The 24,569-nt window shown below is 39.9% G+C and overlaps 1 protein-coding gene and 1 pseudogene across 3 annotated transcripts in view; both read right to left on the bottom strand.

Moving 5' to 3' along the window:
* The window catches only part of LOC122709361 (cytochrome P450 2C19-like), a 46,701-nt gene extending 30,546 nt beyond the window's left edge, over positions 1 to 16,155 (bottom strand). For 2 of the 3 annotated variants that reach the window (XM_043926666.1, XM_043926667.1), the window contains exons 1-3: positions 15,963 to 16,155; positions 14,579 to 14,741; positions 14,257 to 14,406 (exon numbers count right to left, since the gene is read on the bottom strand). In XM_043926666.1, the coding sequence (XP_043782601.1) occupies positions 14,257 to 14,406; positions 14,579 to 14,741; positions 15,963 to 16,130 (481 nt within the window). In that variant the 5' untranslated portion in view covers positions 16,131 to 16,155. Of the gene's footprint in view, positions 1 to 14,256; positions 14,407 to 14,578; positions 14,742 to 15,924 lie in introns of all 3 variants that reach the window. The other variant, XM_043926668.1, reaches the window with a different exon arrangement.
* LOC122709363 lies at positions 38 to 974 on the bottom strand (annotated as a pseudogene).
* Positions 16,156 to 24,569: the final 8,414 nt, after the last annotated feature.

Below are 24,569 nucleotides of genomic sequence, written 5' to 3'. Positions count from 1 at the left end.
TCTAAAGGAAAAGGAATGGGAATGACAGTAACAAACAAGATTCCACTTCTCAATATTGTCATGTGACTATAGCAGTCTTATATTTGAAACTCAAGGAGGAAACAACTGTGTTCCAAAACACCTAAATATGCAGGTCCAAAAAATGAAAGTATTTTTTTTTAAACTGCCACATTCACTCCAAAGCCCATCCATCTCCTTCAGCATCCAAAGATTAAGCACATGTTCTGCTTAGCTATATAATAGTGGCAAACACGCTGCACCACTGACATCACAGGACAGTTGCCTATAAAACTAGACTTCTGACGCTGGGCCCCAGCTTCACTTTCTCACAGGTCATCATCTTCATCCGGGAGAGCAGTTGTCTGAGCAACCTCTAACTCGTGCTCATACTGTGCTGCCAAGGCTGGGTCCATGACCACCTCTGGTGGGGCAAGAGCAGGCATGGCAACAAACTCCAAGTTAGGGTCTCCAATCAATTTTCTAGCAAACCAGAGGAAGGGCTTTTCAAAGTTGTAGTTACTTTTGGCAGAAATGCCATAGTACTGAAGATTCTTCTTTCTGTGGAAGACAATTGACTTTGCCTTAACCTTTCTGTCCTTAATATCCACTTTGTTGCCACACAACACAATTAAGATGTTCTCACACACTCATACCAGATCTCTATGCCAGTTAAGCACATTCTTGTAAGTAACTCTTGATGTTACGTCAAACATTATAATGGCACACTGAGCTTGTATATAATAGCCATCTCTCAGTCCACCAAATTTCTCCTGACCAGCTGTATCCCATACATTGAACTTAATAGGTCCTCTGTTGGTATGGAACACAAGAGGATGGACCTCAACACCCAAGGTAGCTACATACTTCTCAAATTCACCAGTCAGATGATGCTTCACAAATGTAGTTTTTCCAGTACTACCATCACCAACCAAAACAAGTTTGAACTGAACTTGGGGTTCTCCTTGGGCAGCCATTGCGATGTTACTTCCAGAAGTGTCTCCGCACCCGTCTCCAAATGGAGTTTCTTTATGTGTCATTTCAATGTTAAAAAAATTTCCTTCCTTAAGAATTAAATGACCTTCATTTCCAATGACCATAAAAATTAATTAATTTAAGCAAGGCTGCATTATGTGGACCTCTGGGCTAGTCTTCTGTTTACCCATCAACAGAATATTAAACTTTGATAAATTTAAATTTTTCATCATTTACATCAAGTTTATTATATTTCCAATGAAGAAATTATACTAGAGGAAAAGATTTCTTTTTTGGTAGGAGATCTATAAAATAAAATTGGTGCAATCAAACAATCAAAGAAAATTCTGGCACTTCCCTTGTGGTCCAGTGGTTAAGAATCTGCTTTGTAATGCTAGGAACACAGGTTTGATCCCTGGTTGGGAAGCTAAGATCCCATAGGCCCCGGGGCAGCCCTTGTGCTTCAGTGAAAGATTTCACATGACACAGTGAAGATTCCGCGTGCCACATCTAAGGCCTGAAGCAGTCAAATAAATAAATCAACTTTTTTTTTAAATTCACTATATAAAGAGAGATACAATATTCACAGATATAGATGTGATTAGGATTACTTGAGTCAAAGTACAGTAAGGAGTGACATCAGAATGATGGTGTAAGAGGAAGTCCCAGCCTTCGTTCCCCCACAGAAACACCAGTTTAGCAATGATATGTGGATTAAAATTTCTTTATGAGACTTTCAGAAAGTTTTAAGAAGTCACAATACCATAGGCCACTACAAAGCTGAAAACAGATAAAATAAAACTGATAAGAAGTGCAATATCACTTCACCTGTATCAACACCTCCCCTGCAAAAACTCAGTGCTGAGGCAAAAGAATGCCCCAGGTTGTGATTAATCCAGGAAAGAGATGGATGAAGCATGCATTCAATGTAGCAGTGGGCTGCTTGAGGAAGCAGTTTCTGTCCTGCCTCACTTGGAGTGCTGACAGAACTGGCACAGTCTGGATGTCTGGAATCACTGAGAATAGAGGGTGAGAAAAGTGATTTGCTGTGACCAGCATGACCTGACACAGTCTAAAGAAGGTGCACAACTTGAGGCTCATCCTCTAATAGGGGGAGAGGAGTGGAGTTTCATCCAGTGTCCTGGTTTTTTGGAGGGCAACTCAAAGGACTGGTAACTGTCTAACCTGATTCAAGGCATTGAAGGGGAGCCTACAGATTTTTGGATGCCACTGAGAAATGGAAGAGCTTGCCTCTGCTGAACCACAGAACTTTCAGTGTGCAGACAGATAACAAAGAGAGCAAGAGAGGACTAGCTCCTGAGAATGAGCTTGGCAAGCTTTCCTAGTTGTGAAATTCTACACATAAGCCCACAGTAGTTGCGGCCACCAAAAGAAACAGGTTTCAGAAGGCCCCAGAATCTCCAGCCAAGACGCTTGCTAAGTGTTTTTGCTCTATATAAAGCTGGTCCATAAAATCTGAAAGAGGTAGCTATTTTTTCAAATTAATGAATCTAAACATAAAGTCATGAAACACACAAAGAAGCAGGAAAAATGGCTCAAACAATGTACAAAATAAATCCCAGAAACTGATCCTAAAGAAATGGAGTAATATCACTTGTCTAAACAAAGTTTTTATCAGAAAGTGATGCAGGGACTTTCCTAGTGGTCCAGTAGTTAAGATGGTGTGCTTCCAATGCAAGGTGACCGGTATGATCCCCAGTCTGGGAACTAAGATCTCACATGACTCACAACGAGGCCAAAAAAAAAAAAAGTGACACAGATGTTCCACAAACTCAAGGAAATGATGCAATGAACAAATGAGAATATCAAGAAACAGAATACATTTTTTAAAAATAGCTGAAATCTGTCAGGTTGAAGAACACAATAAGTCACATAAAATTTTTGCTCAAAGGTGGGTCATTTACTATTACTCAGAAGAACAAAAGGAAAAAAAAATATCTAAAAGAGTGAAGAAAACACAAGGGACTTATGGGACATCAACAAGGGGGTCCATATACACATTATTGGAAAAGAGAGAAAGCTTATTTGAAGAAATAATGGCAAAAACTTCCTACATCTGAGTGAAAAACTGACACAGATTCTAGAAGGCCAATACATTCTAACTTGGATGAAGAAAAGAAACTCACACTGAGATACATTATACTCAAATTGCCAAAATCAGAGACAAGGAGAGAATTTTGATAGCAGCAAGGCAAGTGATATGACAGATGGAGTAGAACCATCATAATACTAACAACTGATTTCTAAGGAAAACATTGCAGGCCAGAAAGCAATGGGATGATATACTCAAAACGTGGAAAGAAAAAAGCTACCAACCAAGAATATTCTACTGACAAGAAAATTTTTCAAAAACAAAGGACAAATAATCACTTTCTCAAATAAACAAAAGTTGAGGGAGTTAATCCACACTAGACCTGTCTTAGGGCTTCCCTGGTGCCTCAGAGGTAAAGAACTGGCCTGCCAATGCATGAGATAGATGCATGTTCCATCCCTGGGTTGGGAAGATTCCCCTGGAGAAGGAAATGGTGACCCACTCCAGTATTCTTGCCTGGGAAATCCCATGGACAGAGGTGCCTGGTGGACTATGGTCCATGGGGTCTCAAAAGAGCTGGACATGACTTAGCAACTAAATAACAACAACAAAGACATGTCTTAAAAGAAATGTTAAAAAGGGGTTCATAAAGTTCAAACAACAGAACACTGAGCAGCAACAGAAAATCACATGAAAGTATTAACTTAATCATCATATTTTGTGCTGGTCTCAGCCTATCAATAACCATAGGTATAGATGAACTAGACCTTGTGATTCTTTTTATGACTGCAAGAAGTCTTTCAGCAAAACCCATCAGGAAACTTTGAAACATAGAACTTTATTACCAACAAGACCTGGATATTGCCAACACACCTGGGAACACACTGTGAGGTTGTGAGTGGAGAAAGACAGAGAGTGACAACTCACACAGTGGCCCGGAGTTCTGCTCTCACTGGGGTAAAATTTGGGGCACAGGGTTTCGAAGGCTCATTATGGATGAATTTAGGACATAGAAAGTGGAAATACAAAGCACTGAAAGACAAAAAAACAAGTAGCCAAAATGCTTGTAATTGAAATCATCCAAGAACAAAGCAGGCTCAGTGGGAAGAGCTCTTTAGTCTCCTGGCTGGCTTGTGTTTATTTGAAACGGATGCTGTTTGGAAACAGATGCCTTGGCGATCACAGCCGACATCAGGTATTTGCATTACAAAAAAGAAAAATACCCAGAACTGTCTGAGTTTAAACTACACATTAGAAAATGAAAATCAAAAGCAGGAATTAGCACCTCACATTTGTTAGGATGGCCATTATCAAAAAGAAAGAAAAAAGGGAGAAAGGAGGGAGGGAAGGAGAGAGAGACAGGAAGAAAATAACAAGTGTTGATGAGGGAGTTGAGAAATTGAACCCTTATATACACTTGATAAAATGTCAAATGATTTACTATGAAAAGCAGTATGGCCATTCCTCAAAGAATAAAAAGAAAATTACCGTATTACCCAGCAGTCCCACTTCTGAGTTTTCATGCAAAATAGCTGAATCAGGATCTCAAAGTTCCCCCTTTTGACTTGCCTTTTTCTCCCCCAGATCACCTCTGTTTCCTCCCTCCCCCTTCTCTTCTAAATCCAATTCTGTGAATCTCTGTGGGTGTTCTGGGCTACGAAGAACCAGGGAACAGAGTACTGCCTAGATCTGTCTCTCTCCTCTTCAGTCCCCCTTTTTCTCCTCCTGCTCATCTCTATCTCCTTCCTCCCTCTCCTCTTCATGTAACTCTGTGAGCCTCTCTGGGTGTCCCTCACGGTGGAGAATCTTTTCACCATTAGCCTAGAAGTTTTATTATCAGTGCAGTATAGTTGGAGAAGCCTTGAGGCTACTGGAAGAATAAGACTGAAAGCGAGAGGCAGGAAATTTAAGCCCAAACCTGAGAACACAAGAGAACCCCTGACTACAGGGAACATTAAGTAATAAGAGATCATCCAAAAGCCTCCATACCTACACTGAAACCAAGCACCACCCAAAAGCCAATAAGTTTCAGAGCAAGACATACCACGCAAATTCTCCAGCAATGCAGGAACATAGCTCTGAGCGTCAACATACAGGCTGCCCAAAGTCAGACCAAACACATAGACCCATCTCAAAACTCACTACTGGACACTCCATTGCACTCCAGAGAGAAGAAATCCAGTTCCACGCACCAGAACACTGACGCAAGCTTCCCTAACCAAGAAACCTTGACAAGCCAATCGTCCAACCCCACCCACTGGGAGAAACCTCCACAATAAAAAGGAACCACAGAACACCAGAATACAGAGAGGCCACTCCAAACGCAGCAATCTAAACAAGATGAAAAGGCAGAGAAATACCCAACAGGTAAAGGAACATGAAAAATGCCCACCAAGCCAATCAAAAGAGGAGGAGATAGGGAATCTACCTGAAAGAGAATTTAGAATAATGATAATAAAAATGATCCAAAATCTTGAAAACAAAATGGAGTTACAGATAAATAGCCTGGAGACAAGGATTGAGAAGACGCAAGAAATGTTTAACAAAGACCTAGAAGAAATAAAAAAGAGTCAATTAAAAATGAATAATGCAATAAATGAGATCAAAAACACTCTGGAGGGAACCAAGAGTAGAATAACGGAGACAGAAGATAGGATAAGTGAGGTAGAAGATAAAATGGTGGAAATAAATGAATCAGAGAGGAAAAAAGAAAAAAGAATCAAAAGAAATGAGGACAACCTCAGGGACCTCTGGGACAATGTGAAATGTCCCAACATTCGAATCATAGGAGTTCCAGAAGAAGAAGAAAAAAAAGAAAGGCCATGAGAAAATACTCGAGGAGATAATAGCTGAAAACTTCCCTAAAATAGGGAAGGAAATAGTTACACAGGTCCAAGAAACCCAGAGAGTCCCAAACAGGATAAACCCAAGGTGAAACACCCCAAGACACATATTAATCAAATTAACAAAGATCAAACACAAAGAACAAATATTAAAAGCAGCAAGGGAGAAACAACAAATAACACACAAAGGGATTCCCATAAGGATAACAGCTGATCTATCAGTAGAAACTTTTCAGGCCAGAAGGGAATGGCAGGACATACTGAAAGTAATGAAAGAGAATAACCTACAACCCAGATTACTGTACTCAGCAAGGATCTCATTCAGATATGTAGGAGAATTCAAAAGCTTTACAGACAAGCAAAAGCTCAGAAAATTCAGCACCACCAAACCAGCTCTTCAACAAATGTTAAGGATCTTCTCTAGACAGGAAACACAGAAAGGTTGTATAAACACGAACCCAAAACAACAAAGTAAACGGCAACGGGACCATACCTATCAATAATTATCTTAAATGTAAATGGGTTGAATACCCCAACAAAAAGACAAAGACTGGCTGAATGGATACAAAAACAAGACCCCTATATATGCTGTCTACAAGAGACCCACCTCAAAACAGGGATACATACAGACTGAAAGTGAAGGACTGGAAAAAAAAAATACTTCACTCAAATGGAGACCTAAAGAAAGCAGGAGTCGCAATACTCATATCATATAAAATAGGCCTTAAAATAAAGGCTGTGAAAAGAGACAAAGAAGGACACTACATAATGATCAAAGGATCAATTCAAGAAGAAGATATAACAATTATAAATATATATGCACCCAACATAGGAGCTCCGCAATATGTAAGGCAAATGCTAACGAGTATGAAAGAGGAAATTAACAATAACACAATAGTAGTGGGAGACTTTAATACCCCACTCATACCTATGGATAGATCAACTAAACAGAAAATTAACAAGGAAACACAAACCTTAAATGACACAATGGACCAGCTAGACCTAATTGATATCTATAGGACATTTTACCCCAAAACAATCAATTTCACCTTTTTCTCAAGTGCACATGGAACCTTCTCCAGAATAGATCACATCCTGGGCCATAAATCTAGCCTTGGAAAATTCAAAAAAATTGAAATCATTCCAGTCATCTTTTCTGACCACAGTGCAGTAAAATTAGATCTCAATTGCAGGAAAAAAATTATTAAAAATTCAAACATATGGAGGCTAAATAACACGCTTCTGAATAACCAACAAATCAAGGAGGAAATCAAAAAAGAAATCATAATATGCCTAGAAACTAGTGAAAATGAAAACACAACAACCCAAAACCTATGGGACACTGTAAAAGCAGTGCTAAGGGGAAGGTTCATAGCATTACAGGCTTACATCAAGAAACAAGAAAAAAGGCAAATAAATAACCTAGCTCTACACCTAAAGTAACTAGAGAAGGAAGAAATGAAAAACCCCAGGGCTAGTAGAAGAAAAGAAATCTTAAAAATCAGGGCAGAAATAAATGCAAAAGAAACAAAAGAGGCCTTAGCAAAAATCAACAAAGCTAAAAGCTGGCTTTTTGAAAAGATAAACAAAATTGACAAACCGTTAGCAAGACTCATAAGAAACAAAGGGAGAAGAACCAAATCAACAAAATTAGAAATGAAAATGGAGAGATCACAACAGACAAACCTGAAATACAAAGGATCATAAGAGATTACTATCAGCAGCTCTATGCCAATAAAATGGACAACTTGGAAGAAATGGACAAATTCCTAGAGAAGTATAACTTTCCAAAACTGAACCAGGAAGAAATAGAAGATCTTAACAGACCCATCACAAGCAAGGAAATCGAAACTGTAATCAGAAATCTTCCAGCAAACAAAAGCCCAGGACCAGATGGCTCCACAGCTGAATTCTACCAAAAATTTAGAGAAGAGCTAACACCTATCTTACTCAAACTCTTCCAGAAAATTGCAGAAGAAGGTCAGCTTCCAAACTCATTCGATGAGGCCACATCACCCTAATTCCAAACCCAGACAAAGATGCCACAAAAAAAGAAAACTACAGGCCAATATCACTGATGAACATAGATGCAAAAATCCTTAACAAAATTCTAACAAACAGAATCGAACAACATATTAAAAAGATCATACCTCATGACCAAGTGGGTTTTATCTCAGGAATGCAAGGATTCTTTAATATCCACAAATCAATCAATGTAATACACCACATTAACAAATTGAAAGATAAAAACCATATGATCATCTCAATAGATGCAGAAAAAGCCTTTGACAAAATTCAACATCCATTTATGATTAAAACTCTCCAAAAAGCAGGAATAGAAGGAACATACCTCAACATAATAAAAGCTACATATGACAAACCCATAGCAAACATTATCCTCAATAGTGAAAAATTGAAAGCATTTCCCCTAAAATCAGGAACAAGACAAGGGTGCCCACTCTCACTACTACTATTCAACATAGTTTTGGAAGTCTTGGCCACAACAATCAGAGCAGAAAAAGAAGTAAAAGGAATCCAGATAGGAAAAGAAGAAGTGAAACTCTCACTGTTTGCAGATGTCATGATCCTCTACATAGAAGACTCTAAAGACACTACCAGAAAATTACCTGAGCTAATCAATGAATATAGTAAAGTTGCAGGATATAAAAGTAACACACAGAAATCCCTTGCATTCCTATACACTAACAATGAGAAAACAGAAAGAGAAATTGAGTCAACAGTTCCATTCACCATTGCAAAAAAAAGAATAAATATTTTGGAATATATTTACCTAAAGAAACAAAAGACCTATATATAGAAAACTATAAAACACTGATGAAAGAAATCAAAGAGGACACAAACAGATGGAGAAATATACCATGTTCATGGATCAAAACAATCAATATAGTGAAAATCAGTATACTACCCAGAGCAATCTATAGATTCAATGCAATCCCTATCAAGCTACCAATGGTATTCTTCACAGAACTAGAACAAATAATTTCACAATTTGTATGGAAATACAAAAAACCTCGAATAGCCAAAGCAATCTTGAGATAGAAGAATGGAACTGGAGGAATCAACCTGCCTGACTTCAGGCTCTACTACAAAGCCACAGTCATCAAGACAGTGTGGTACTGGCACAAAGACAGAAATATAGATCAATGGAACAAAATAGAAAACCCAGATAAATCCACGTACCTATGGACACCTTATCTTCAACAAAGGAGGCAAGAATATACAATGGAAAAAAGACAACCTCTTTAACAAGTGGTGCTGTGAAAATTGGTCAACCACTTGTAAAAGAATGAAACTAGAACACTTTCTAACATCATACACAAAAATAAACTCAAAATGGATTAAAGATCTAAATGTAAGACCAGAAACTATAAAACTCCTAGAGGAGAACATAGGCAAAACACTCTCCAACATAAATCACAGCAAGATCCTCTATGACCCACCTCCCAGAATATTGGAAATAAAAGCAAAACTAAACAAATGGGACCTAATGAAACTTAAAAGCTTTTGCACAACAAAGGAAACTATAAGTAAGGTGAAAAGACAGCCTTCAGATTGGGAGAAAATAATAGCAAATGAAGAAACAGACAAAGGGTTAATCTCAAAAATACACAAGCAACTCCTGCAGCTCAATTCCAGAAAAATAAATGACCCAATCAAAAAACAGGCCAAAGATCTAAACAGATATTTCTCCAAAGAAGACATACAGATGGTTAACAAACTCATGAAAAGCTGCTCAACATCACTCATTATCAGAGAAATGCAAATCAAAACCTCAATGAGGTAGCATCCGTTACACGACAGTCAGAATGGCTGCTATCCAAAAGTCTATGAGCAATAAATGCTAGACAGGGTGTGGAGAAAAGGGAACCCTCTTACACTGTTGGTGGGAATGCAAACTAGTACAGCCACTATGGAGAACAGTGTGGAGATTCCTTAAAAAACTGGAAATAGAACCGCCATATGACCCAGCAATCCCACTCTTAGGCATACACACCAAGGGAACCAGATCTGAAAGAGACACATGCACCCCAGTGTTCATCGCAGCACTGTTTATAATAGCCAGGACATGGAAGCAACCTCGATCCCATCAACAGATGAATGGATAAGAAAGCTGTGGTACACATACCCTATGGAGTGTTACTCAGCCATTAAAAAGAATTCATTTGAATCAGTTCTAATGAGATGGATGAAACTGGAGCCCATTATACAGAGTGAAGTAAGCCAGAAAGATAAAGACCAATACAGTATACTAATGCATATATATGGAATTTACAAAGATGGTAACGATAACCCTATATGCAAAACAGAAAAAGAGACACAGATGTACAGAACAGACTTTTAGACTCTGTGGGAGAAGGCGAGGGTGGGATGTTCTGAGAGAATAGCATTGAAAGAAGTATACTATCAAGGGTGAAACAGATCACCAGCCCAGGTTGGATGCATGAGACAAGTGCTCAGGGCTGGTGCACTGGGAAGACCCAGAGGGATGGGATGGAGATGGAGGTGGGAGGGGGGATCAGGATGGGGAACACATGTAAATCCATGGCTGATTCATGTCAGTGTATGGCCAAAACCACTACAATATTTTAAAGTAATTAGCCTCCAACTAATACAAATAAATGGGAAAAAAAAAAAAAAGAAATATGGGGGGAGATTGGCAAAGATGGCAGAGCAGGAAGATCCTGAGCTCACCTCCTCTCATGGGCACCCCAAAACTACAACAATATACAGAAGAACCAGCAATGAAAAAAGCCAGAACCCACCAGAAAAGATCTTAAACAACTAAAGATATAAAGAAGAAACCACAAGGAGATGACTAGGAGGGGTGAAGTGAAGTACCACACCCCCACATAAGTGACACACAAAGGCAAGAAAAATTACAATTGCAGAGATTGTCCTCAAGAAGTGAGTTGTCTGAGCCCCACACTGGGCTCCCCAGCCTGATGGTCCTACAACAGGAAGATGAATCCCCAGAATGTTTGGCTTTGAAGGCCAGTGGGGCTTACTTTCAGCTGCCGCAGGGGGCTGAGATAGAAACTTCACTCATGAAGAGGACATACAAAATCTCACATGCTCTGTACCCAGCATAGAAGCATTCATTTGAAAGAAGCCTGGGTCAGATCTACCTGCTGATCTCAAAGAGCCTCCCAGAGAGGCAGGAGGCACCTGGGGCTCACCCTGGGGCCATAAATACTGGTAGGAGCCATTTTGGGGAACTTGTTCTGCCCCATAGACACTGGTGCTGGCAAGTGCCATTTTGGAATCTTCCCTCTGGCTTAGCATCATGACCCAGCCCCCTCATACCTCCCAAGAGCCTGTAGGCACCAATACTTGCCCAAGACCAAGCAGCTAACCGAATGGGGACATAGCCCTACCCACCAGCAGAGAGGCTGCCTTGAGATTCTCTGACTTCACAACACCCCTGTACACAGCCCTGTCCACCAGAGGACAAGGACTCAGCTCTAAACAGCATTGCACAGGCACTAGACCCAGGAATCCCAGGGCCCTACAATCAGAGAACAAAGGACTCAGCTCAAAACACCACTGGCAGGCACCAGTGCCAGAATCCCCAGCCCCACCCACCAGCAAGCCTGCTGTCATCAGACAAGCCTCACCATTAGGATGTGGATAAGAAACCCAGGACAATTTGACAGCCCCACAGCATGCAGACCCAGTCCACATACCAGTAGGTTAATGGTGGCTTAGCTTGGTAAAGAACCCGCCTGTCAATGCAGGTGATGCAAGAGACACAGGTTTGATCCCTGGGTCAGGAAGACTCCCTGCAGAAGAAAATGGCAACCTGCTTCAGTATTCTTGCTTAGAAAATTCCATGGATGGAGGAGCCTGGAGTGCTACAGTCTATGGGACTGCAAAGAGTTGGACACCGAGCACACATGCATACAACAGCACCAGCTAGGCCTGGCCCTGCCAACCCGTAGGCCTGCCCTAGCCTTGTGACCAGCCTCTTGCACCATGAGTGGACACCAGTCACAGGACTACCACAGGCCTATAGTCTGTGGACCAGCCCAGTCGTCATAAGACCAGCACCAACCTGAGACCTGCTAGACTTCAGACCCGCCCACCAGTTAGCCTAGCCTAGGCTCAGCACCAGCCTCACCCACTGGTGGACAGACACCAGCCCCAGAATAACAGGAGCCTTGCAGATTGTGGACCCAACCCACCCAATTCTAAAAGGCCAGCCCCTGTTGCCCCTGCCTCAACAACCAGCAGGCCAACACAAGCTTCTGAATACCCCAGAACCCACAGCCTGCTGTGTCAGGAACCAGTCTCACCAACCAGTGGTCCCATACCAACTCTGGAATCCTTGGGCCCCTAGGCAGATCCCAGGACCTGACTCTGCTCGCCTGGGCCAGCAAGTGACACAGCACCTGGCTTCACCTTCCAGTGGTCAGGCACCAATCCTTGGATCTCATGAACCCTGACTCCACCCACCAGTGAACCAGCACTACCTCTGGAATGCCCCAGGGTTCCACAATCAGCCAGTTCTTGTGATAGCATGGCCAACCAGCAACTGGCAGCCTCTGTACAAGGCAGGAACACTCAACCAATCTGACCGAGGTCAACCAAGACTACCATGTTGCCTACAGTAGTCAGCCCACAACAGAAAGACAAACAGCCCACATGGGGGGAAATCCTGAGGAATATAGCTCTAATGATGAGTGGGCAGTGTGTTGTTGGGACACATTGGACATCTCCTACAAAACATCATTTCTCCAATGTCAGGAATTATAACCAACCTCCCAGATACACAGAAATAAAAACAGCAAGTTAGGGACAAAAAATGGGGCAACAGAAGAACACGTTCCAAACTGAAGTGGAGATATATAATCTACTCAAGAAAGAGTTCAGGGTAATGATCAATAAGATGATCAGAGATTCTCTGGTGATCCAGTGGTTATGAACCTCTGCTTCCACTGTAGAAGGCATGGGTTTGATTCCCAGTCAGGGAACTAAGATCACACATGCCACATGACTCAACTAGAAAAAAAAGAAAAAAGATGATCAAAGAACTTTGGAGAAGAATGGATACACTAAGCAAGAAGTTAGTAGTTTTTTACAAAGAATTGAAAAATATAAAGGACAACCAAACAGAGATGAAGAATATAATAACTGACATGAAAAATACGCTAGAAAGAATCAAGAATAGACTAAATGAAATGGAGGAATGGATCACAGAGGTGGAAGATGGAGTAGCAGAAATCACTGATAAGGAACAGAAAAAAGCATGAAAAGAAATGAGGGCACTTTAAGAGACTCTGACAATCACATTATATGGGTTCCAGGAGAAGAAGAGAATGATAAAGCAGCAGAGAACATATCCAAGACGCATTGTAATTAAAATGTCAAACAATTAAAGAGAGATTAAAAGCAGCAAGGGAGAATTAACAAGTTACATGTAAGGAAATTCCCATTACACAATCAGCTGACTTTTCAACAGAAATTCTGCAGGCCAGAAGAAACTGGCATGACACACTTAAAAATTTTTAAGTGATTGAAAGCAAAAATCAACAACCAAGAATGCTCTACTCACAAGGTTCTCAATCAGATTCGATAAAGACATCAAATTTTACAGACAAGCAAAAGCTAAAAGACTTCAGCATCACCAAATCAGCTTTACAAGAAATAGTAAAGAGACTTCTCTAAGTGAAAAGAAAAAGCCACAACTAGAAATGGGAAAATTACAATGGAGAAAGCTCATTGGTAAAGGCAAATACACAGTGAAGTTATTTTTTTTAAAGTGCTGCATTTATACAGAAGTCATAATTGAGAGCAGCATTAAGACATACCTAAATGATTAAAATCCCTAAATGTCATTACTATTTGCCAGAATTGTAGCCTTGGGCCCTGAAGTGACTCTCAGACACGTCTGTGAGGCCGTACGTATAAAAACCATCCAGTTAAATGAACATAAATGTCACTGTTTCATGACTCATAAGGGTCATTCTCACCCTGTCCAGTTAACAAGTATTCCCTGGTAAAAAGCTCTGGAATAGACAACCCACTTTAATGCTACAGGAAAGATATTGTTCTCTTTTTTAGGAAAAGACTCAAAACTATCCTTTGTGATTTCTGAATTGAACACACACCTCAGGATAGAGTATTATTAAAACACATTTATACCCACACTGTGTGTACCATCATGGGACAATCATATGACACACATGACAATCACAGATATACAAAAGCTCCCCTGGCTGTCTGTGCTTCACACCCTCCCCCCGTCCATCTGAAGACTGACAACCACCACCCATAGGAAAGATGTGGCTGCCCCAAAATGTTGCTAAGGACATCACCGAGAGAGAGAAGGCTGCTAAAGTCAGAGTTACAGAGCACAGCATCACCCACCATTGGTTTTTCTCAACTCCTCCACCAGGCAGCAAGCTTCCTCTTGAACCCGGTCCTCAGTGCTCCTCTTCCCCATCCCGAAATTCCGCAGGGTCATGAGAGAGAAGCGCCGGGTCTCCTTCCATAAGTTCCCGTTGCTGAATACGACTCCTGATGGGAGGAGAAACAGAACTAGGAGGGAAGTCCTAAGGAAGGAGGAGTGAACTGACACTTGGGAGACCAAGACGAACAAGCTCTGCTGGGGGGCTCTTGAAATTCCTGTTTTTCACCCTGACCACCCCTACCCATTATCAAAGCTGAGCATGTGCAAATACACACCTACCATATCCCTTAGTAGTTCTTTCAATCACTGGGAAACTGCCTCTTCTAGAAAACTCCTCTCCCAAATCAATCAGAGCTTCCTTCACCGCTTCATATCCATGCAAGACTACTGTGGGCTTCATTCCAAAATACACAGTGAACACAGGGCCGTAGACTTTTGAGAGCTGGGAATGGAAATGCATGTAATAGCAAAAGAAGTCAATACTTGATAATATATTGTGCCTGATACAGAATGTGTTACCATCCTACTATTATATTTTTATTCTGCCACATAGCCTAAAATACTTCTCAATTCAATTCTTAAGTATGATGGTGATTGTTACAGTTTCCACTTATGGATGACCTGAGATCCTGTATAATAGTCCAAATAACTGGCACACAGGTTATAATTAATCCTCAGATCAACACTTTCAGCAGGTTTATTTGCCCCACTATAAATAAGGAGACTGAGGTTGGGGAATTCTGGTGCATTTCCAGCATCCCAGGGCTAATATATAGAGGATTACAATTTGAAGATCTTCATAATCACCCTCTGATCCTTGAGAGGAATGTAGCAGTCCTCAAAGCCCAGCTTTAAACCATCAGCCAGCCAAATGTTTCAGAATCACTCACACAGCAGTCCTTAAAATTCTGATTCTATAGCCCTATGATGGATACTAGAAATATATCATTTCAAAAAATAAATTCTGATAATTCCCAGCCTCGTTTGAGATCCACTGGTAAGACTAATACAGAAAGAGAGGCAACATCGTAGAGGCAGTGCTTGGAGAGACAGCATCGCATGGAAGGCAACATCGTAGAGGCAGTGCTTGGAGAGACAGCATCTCATGTGAATGCACCCTGCAGCATTCACAGGGTACAGACAACAGCTTCCTGCAGATTCCTGAGTGATGACTTCTTTCTTTCAATCACTCATGCTTGTCCTCATCCCAGGTCAATTCCTCTACATCAGGCACAATGCCCTTTTGCAAAGAAGTTATATTTTCCTGACTCTCTGAACAAAACACGCAGCTTATGTAGTATATGACTTCTGGAAGAAAATCTCAAATCACAAAAAGCCGTTTACCTTCGGCCCCAAATCATAGCAAATGGCTGTGAAACAAAGGAGGGAGGCAACACTCCCAGCTTTAAATACTTTATTATTTTCATTTTACCATACAAAGAGCTAAGTGTTTCTCTACTCAGAAAACACATTCCTTTTTCCTCTATTTATGACAATGATATACCTGAAAAGGCAAGAAAAGTGTCAAAATTTACAGGAAGTAATTTGCTTCACATTTAAATATTTTGACAGTGTGCCCATAGAAATATCTGTATTAGTTTCATAATTAGGCTTAACTTATTTACCATTTACAAGACCCTGGAGAAGCATAAAATCTACTCACACTGGTTAAAGATTTGCTGATGTTCTTAACATCTAACTGTAGGATGTTTCCAAGAATCGGGAGAGGAGTGGGGCCTGGCGGGAGCTTTCCATTCCCAGAGCTCTGTTTCCAGAGTGAGAGGAGAAGCAGAGAGCAGAGACAGAGCACCAGGGCCACAGCCAGATCCATTGACGCCTTCTGTTTTCACTCAGACGACTGTGAGCCTGAAAGCTTTTATAACAATCCCTGTCAATTCAACTTTGGCCTCTCCAATATAAACAGACCAATCAATTATATCCACTTTGCACTCTATTCTGAGTAGACTTCGCCCCAATAATAAAAATAAATTGTGCTTTAATCTTATTTTCTCTGTGTCCAATGATCACTCTGGAAATTCCAGTCTAGCTGGTTTAGTTGTACTGGGATTGGGCCCATACGTGCATGCCAAGTCAGTTCACTCATATCTGACTCTTTGTGACCTATGAACTGTAAGTCACCAGGCTCCCCTGTTCAGGGAATGCTCCAGGTAAGAATACTGGAGTGGGTTGCCAGGCCCTCCTTCACGGGATCTTCCCAACCCAGGGATCAAATCCACGTCTCTTATGTCTCCTGCATTGGCATAACAGTTCTTTACCACTAGCACCACCTGGGAAGCCCTGGGATTGGGTCCAGGTGTGGCTAATTCAAAAAAAAAAAAAAAGGCTCCTAACTGTGGATTCAAATCAATGACCAGTTGGAGATATCTCACACTGAGGACTATCAGTTTATCTTCAATTCAGTTCAGTTCAGTTCAGTTGCTCAGTCGTGTCTGACTCTTTGACCCCATGGACTGCAGCATGCCAGGCTTTCCTGTCCATTACCAGCTCCTGGACCTTGCTCAAACTCAAGTCCATCAAGTCAGTGATGCCACCCAACCATCTCATCCTCTGTCATCCCCTTCTCCTCCTGCCTTCAATCTTTCCCAGCATCAGGGTCTTTTCCAATGAGTCAGTTCTTCACATCAAGTGGCCAAAGTACCGGAGTTTCAGCTTCAGCCTCACTCCTTCCAGTGAATATTCAGGACTAATTTCCTTTAGGATGAACTGGGTTGATCTCCTGGCAGTCCAAGAAACTCTCAAGAGTCTTCTCCAATACCACAGTTCAAAGGCATGAATCCTTCAGCACTCAGCTTTCTTCATGGTCCAACTCTAACATCCATACATGATTACTGGAAAAACCATAGCTTTGAATAGATGGGCCTTTGTTGGCAAAGTAATGTCTCTTCTTATGCCTTTTTAATTTTATTTTTTTATGTTTATCTTGTAATACTATATCCAGCACCGGAATACTCTGTCCTTGAATTTGAAAGATTTTAAAATATTTTAATGTACTTACTGATATTACATTTGCCTATACATAAAATAGGTAATGATGACATATTTAAGATCATTTAAAAATCAAAATGCAGTAACTGTGGTTCAGGCATCCAAAATGAAGCTACACAGTCATTATGAGTGTGTATAGATTAAGTTCCTGCATTACTGAGAACTTGAATTGCCAACTGTGTCAAACTCAAGGACTCCACCAACCATTTCAAAACAGAATCTGCTACCAGGTGCTTGCTACAATTTTGTTTTCAAAGTTCCCCACACCCTTCACAACTATGTAACCATTTTGAACTCCCCCTCCAAAATTCTTGCTGACAAGTATCCTTACATCTTGTCATCTACAATTCTAATTCTTTTTAAATTTATTCTTAATTGAAGGCTAACTGCTTTTTAATATTGTTGGTTTCTGCCATACATCAACATGCATCAGCCATAAGTATACAAACAATTCTAATTCTTCACAAGAAATGTATGTACCCTTGCAGTTTTTTACGTTTATAAATTTCCCATGTTGTAGTCTGGTGGAATACAATTTAACTGCTTCTTGGATCTGTGTCTCCTGAGCTGCAGTCATAACAAACCCCAATCAAATACCTCTTGGATTTCAACCAGATCACCATTGTCATTAATACTAACATAATTCAAACATCTCAAAAGACCAAAGAGATATCAAGTAATTATGTAAGTAAATGTACATGACTTTTACCTTGAAATCTCAAGTCTACTCCACCAAATATTAAACACTGGAAGGTAGAGATGGTAATTTTGTAATTTTCAGTATGGGAAAGGAAGATTCTGGGTGATTAGAAATGGCCAGTGTCCTAAAGGTCATATTAGGTTGGTGCAAACAAAATTGTGGTTTTGGACCATGAATTTTAAATCCTTATAACTAGCCTCAAACACCTCTTTATTTAGAAACCATTACAATCAACACATTTTTTTGCCAATGAGAAATAAGTTTGTTTATTCCTGTAGTATAAAAATCCATGCTTTGAGCTTCATTGAGCTCTTGGAAAGCATTTTCCGCATCCTGGTTATGGAAGCGGTTTCCCTGAAAAAAGCTGTCCAAACACTTGAAGAAGCAGTAGTCAGTTGGCAACAGGTCAGGTGAATATGGCAGACAAGGTAAAACTTTGCAGCCCAATTTGTTCAACTTTTGAAGTGTTCGTTGCACAACATGTGGTAAGGCATTGTCGTGGAGAACTGGGCCCTTTCTGTTGACCAATGTTGGATAAGGGAGTTGCAGTTTTGAGTGCATCTCATTGATTTGCTTAGCATACTTCTCAGATGTAATGGTTTCACTGGGATGCAGAAAGCTGTAGTGGATCAGCAGACCACCAAACAGTGACCATGACTTTTTTTTGGTGTAAGTTTGGCTTTAGGAAGTGTTTCAGAGCTTCTACTTGGTCCAAACACTGAGCTGGTCATTGCCAGTTCTCATACAAAATCCACTTTTCATTGCATGTTATAATCTGATCGAGGAATGTTTCACTGCTGTTGTGTAGTTCTGAAGGCTAAAATGGTAAAGAATTCACCTGCAGTGCAGGAGAGCCAGGTTCAACTCCTGGGTCAGTAAGATCCCCTAAAAAGGAAATGGCAACCCACTCCAGTATTCTTGCCTAGAGAATTCCATGGACACATGAGTCTGGCAGGATACAGTCCATGGGGTTGCAAAGAGTTGGTCATGCAGCGAATATAAATAGAATGGAACAGAACAGAATAAGAGAAGATGACACTTCAAAACGACATTTTTTTATTTTCAGTCAGCTCACGAGGCACCCAATTATAGAGCTTTTTCACCTTTCCAGTTTGCTTCAAATGCCAAATGACCATAGAAGGTCAATGTTGAGTTCTTCAGCAACTTCTCGTGTAGTTTTAACAGGATCAGCTTTAACGATCCTCTCAGTTGGTCATTGTCAACTTCTGATGGCTGGCCACTGTGCTCTTCATCTTCAAGACTTGTCTTGTTTGCAAAACTTCTCAAACCACCACTGCACTGTACGTTTGTTAGCAGTTCCTAGGCCAAATGCGTTGTTGATGTTGTGAGTTGTCTCTGCTGCTTTACCACCCATTTTGAACTCAAAGAGAAAATCATTTGAATTTGCTTTTTCTCTAACATCATTTCCCTAGTCTAAAATAAAAATGAAATAAACACAAGTGATAAGTCATTGGCAAAAAACACAAAGCAAGAAATGTGCATTAAAATGATGTATAACATAACAGGGGCTTCCCTGGTGGCTCAGATGTAAAGAATCTGCCTGCAACGCAGGAGACCCAAGTTTGATTCCCCACATTTAAGAATTTATTCCAGTATCAAATGGCAAAGTTACTTTTGCACCAACCTAATAATTAATAAGACGCAGATTTAAACCAGAGAAGGCAATGGCACCCCACTCCAGTTCTCTTGCCTGGAAAACCCCATGGACAGAGGAGCCTGGTAGGCTGCAGTCCATGGGGTCGGTAAGAGTCGGACACGACTGATCGACTTCACTTTCACTTTTCACTTTCATGCATTGGAGAGGGAAATGGCAACCCAGTCCAGTATTCTTGCCTGGAAAATCCCAGGGACGGCGGAGCCTGCTGGACTGCTGTCTATGGGATCGCACAGAGTTGGACACTACTGAAGTGACTTAGCAGCAGCAGCAGCAGGATTTAAACTGAGATCTTCTGATGTCCACTGTGACGCTCTCTTATATATATCACAGCTGCCTCAAGAATATTTCAGAAAAACAAAATCAAACCCTCCAAATGTTACTCTGAATATGCACCTGATTGTTCACAAAATAATAGGCTTCACAATATACAGATGTCCCTGAACTCCAAGGGAAAAGACTCACAGATTCTCAAGAGAAGAAATCAAAAATAGGGATTCTCTCCTGTCCCTCACCAAAGAGGTAAAACTTACTCAGTCAACTGAGAGAAGAGCCAATTTCTGAGAACTTAGTGGGGAAGGCTTGAGAAATTATGGCTCAAGCCTCCCAGTTGCCTCGAGATACAACTGCTTCTGTTGCCTTTTGAAGTCTGTCTTTATCAGAATAAGAAAAAAATGAAATGAAGTATACACAGTGTTAACCAAAATTTTAGAAAAGACCTGACTGAAATAAAATGATGTTTATTGGGGTTTTGTTAAGACTGTGGCATGAGACAGACTCAAGAAGCAGTTGAATGGTGCCCCACTGGACTGCAAAATGGGTGAGGCTTATAACGGCAAAACCTGCAAAATTACATAAGTGTTTTAAGAAGTATAATTGGATCTGGCAAGTAAGGGTTCCTATTAAATATGGATAACCTGGGGTCCAAAATGGCTGCATAGTTGAAAGGGGAGACCTTGAGACTACAAGAGTGAAGCTGGCAGGTGTTGCTCTGAATAGGGTTAGACCTGTCTTTGGATCTAGGCCAGGTCAAAGAAATGACAGGTTTTCAGTGGTGCAAAGACACGTCTGAGACCAGATTCCCAACGGCTGCCTGACTCCATTTATGTATGTCTGAACTCTGATTACTCCATTGTAATTTCAATCTGTGATCAACAGCAGGGAAGGGAGATTGTACGCAGAACAACAGGTATGGATTTGGTGGGGAATGGGAGGCAGAGACTTCATTAAACAGACCCACAGTACCAGTACATGTAGACCTGAACAGGCGATGACAGTTAGTGGTCATGAAGATCTAAATATCACTGGAAAGGTTAACACTAGAACACTAATGACAATGCTTCACAAACAGGAGTTCTACAACATATCATTATATTTGTTCAAAACTGATTAGTGAAGTTATTCCTAAGCTCTTTTAGTAAGAAAAAAATAAGTGTTTGTCAAGACCTAATTACAAAATACTTTATTCCTAAAAAAAAAAAAAAAAAATACTTTATTCCTCGGGTTTACATGAGTTCATGTAACAGAGAATTTAACACCATTTTATCTCTTATGATTCTCTCAATTACCTTTCCCAAAGATAAAATTATTTCCCTTTTTATGATGGGCCTTCGAGATTCAGTTCCTGTGCCAAGGACACAGCACCTGCAGGTTGTAGAGCTAAGCCTGGAATTCACATCTCCTGAGTCAGGCATGCCTCCTTGTAAGCAAACACTCAGTTCACCAGGGTCACCACACTTACTGCATATGTACCATGATTCAATATTCTGACTCATCCTAGTCAATGACTTTCCACATATATCAAGTGAGTTAATGATTACTGCACCAGTTCATTAAAATCAGAGTCAGACAAGTTTAATTTTGTAACCTTCATACTCTAGCAAGTCATTAGATGATTGGATGGCATCACTGACTGAATGTACATGAGTTTGAGCAAACTCCTGGAGATGGAGATGGAGAAGGACAGGAAAGCCTGGCATGCTGCAGTCCATGGCATAGGAAAGAGTCGGACACAACTTAGCAACTGAACAATAAGACTCAGTGTAACCTTTATTTCCTACAAAAAGAAGCAGTAATTTGTTACCTACCTCACACAGCCCTATGCTCTAAAATACAAGCCAGCTAATATCGGGTGAAATAAGTTCAATCACTTGTTTTAGAGCAGCTGTTTTAATTTTTTGAGAAATCAGTGTGAGTGTGACTGAACTTCATGGAGTCACAGAGTCAGACACAACTTAGTGACTGAACAACAAAGTGCCTGCTCTGCTCCACTTTCCTTCTGATGAAGCTCATTGCTTTTCATAGAATGAAAGAGTCAAAGATAATTTAAATACTGAAGGGATTTCTGAGATCAGTTAGCCTAATTTACTTTTCTGATGAGCAGTTAATTACAGTGAGACAAAGTGTCCTCATTGCCTCAGTACAAGGCCTTGCATTAGAATCCCATTCTCCCAGCTCCCAGTTGAGTGACATCTCATGTTAAGTAACATTCCTGCTGCTGTCCAAATGATCAGCATTAAGATCTTCATTGTCATACAGCAATACAAACCTGACTTCAGCTATAATTGTGGATGCACATCTTTCTTTTTAATTAATAGAATTTATTTTATGGTAATTATAAATAAAACAACGACAAACATTCATGTGCAGGTTTTTATGCAAACATGTTTTCAACTCATTGGTATACCAAGGAATGTGATTGCTGAATCATATGGTAAACATGTGTTTAGTTTTCTAAGAAACCTGTCAACTGTCTTCCAAAGTGGCTGTACTGCTTGCATTCCCACCAACAATGACTGAGAGTCCCTCTTGCTCCACATCCTTGCCAATATTTGGTTTTGTCAATGGTCTGAACTTTGGCCATTCTGTAGTGGTATCTAATCGCTGTTTTCTTCTGCAAGTGTCTAGTGATATATGTTGTTGAGCATTTTTCACATGCTTATTTGCCATGTCTATATATTCTTGCCATTTTTAGGGTGGGTCCTATTATTTTTATTTTTATTGAATTATAGTTGATAAACAATGTTGTATTAGTTTCTGGTGTACAGCAAAATGATTCAGAGAGAGACATATATGTTTTTCATACACTTTTCCATTATGGTTACAGGGTATTGAAAATAATTCCCTGTGCTATACAGTAGGACCTTGTTATTCATCTGTTTTATACAGATATATTAGTTTGTACCTGCTAACCTCAAACTACTGATTTATCCCTCCACAACACCCTTTCCCATTTGGTTTGTTTTTTATGTGCCTCTTTCTGATTTGCCCATTTTAAAATTAGATTTTTATATTTCTATTGTTGAGTTTTAAGAGTTCTTTGTGCATTTTGGATTATGATCCTTCATCAGATACATCTTTTGCAAATAATTTCCCCACTCAATGGTTTCTATTGACAGAACATTCAGCAGAGCAGAAGTGGCTAAATTTAATGCAATTCAAATTACTCTTTTCTTTCCTTGGATTCTACCTGTAGTGATACACATAAAAATCATTGTCAAAATTAAGAACATCTAGTATTTTTTCTTATATTATTTTCTGTAAGTTTTATAGTTTTGCATTTTACACATAGGTCTATGATTCATTTGAATTAACATCTGTGAAGGTTATAAGATAATTTGTGTGTGTGCATATGTGTGAGTGAGAGAATATTTAGCAATTGCAGAAGCATTTGTTGAGAAGACTAGCCTTCTCCATTGAATTGCTTTGCTCCTTTGTCAAAGATCAGTTGACTGTATCTGTCTACCTATTAATATTTCTGGACTCTTTTTTCCATCAAATCATTTGTCTCTGTTTTCATCAATACCACTCTGTCTTGATCATGGTAGCTTTGCAATGAGTCTTGAAATCAGAGAGAGTCAGTGCTCTGACTTTGCTCTCCTTTTTTAATATTGTGTGGACTATTCTGGGTCTTTAACCTCTTCATGTACACTTAAGAATCTTACTGTCAATATCTCAAAAAATCATGCTGAGATTTTGATTGGGATCACATTGAATCTATAGACTAAACTGGGGAGAACTGAAATCTAAACTCTATTGAATCTTCCTATTGATAGATGTGGAATGTATTTCCATTTTTTAAAAATCTTTTTAGTTTTCTCCATCAGAGGTTTAGAGTTTTCCTCAAATAGAACTTATACAAGTTTTGTCAGATTTCTATCTAAGTGCTTAATTTTTGTTTTAATGTAGATAATATTGTGTTTTTAATGTCAAATTACAATTGTTCATTGCTAATATTGTTGTTGTTCAGTCACTAAGTCACGTCTGACTCCGCACCCTGATGAACTGCAGCATGCCAGGCCTCCATGTCCCTCACTATCTCCCAGAGTTTGCCCAAGTTCATGTCCATTGCTAGTATATAGGAAAGCAACTGATTATTGCTTGTTCCCTACCGTATATGGGAACATGCTAAAATTGCTTCTTAGTTGTTTTTTCATTCTTTGGGATTTTCTACATAATCACATTATTGTCAAACAAAGATAGTTTCATTTCTCCCTTCCCAATCTGTGTAACTGTTATTTCTTCTTTCTTTTCTTATTGCATTTAGCTAGGTCTTCCAGTTCAATACTAAATGGGAATAATTAGAAGGGACATAATGTCTCATATCTATCTTAGCAGGAAAGCTTCCAGTCTCTCACCATTAACAATGATGTTAGTTGTGAATTTCTGTAAATTTTCTTTATCAAGTTGAGGAAGCTGCTCCTCCATTCTTGGTCTGCTTAGAGTTTTTAAATCACAAGTGAGTTTTAGATGTTCTCAGATGATTTTTATACATCTATCAATATACAATCATGGGACTTCTCTTTAAACTGTTGATGTAATAGGGTACATTGATTTTCACATGGGATACATTAATTGATTTCATATTTTCCATACCTCAAATATGTCTT

This window comes from Cervus elaphus, chromosome 15 (assembly GCF_910594005.1).
Source record: "Cervus elaphus chromosome 15, mCerEla1.1, whole genome shotgun sequence".
Classification (NCBI taxonomy): domain Eukaryota; kingdom Metazoa; phylum Chordata; class Mammalia; order Artiodactyla; family Cervidae; genus Cervus; species Cervus elaphus.
This window is presented reverse-complemented; position numbering and strand designations above follow the sequence as displayed.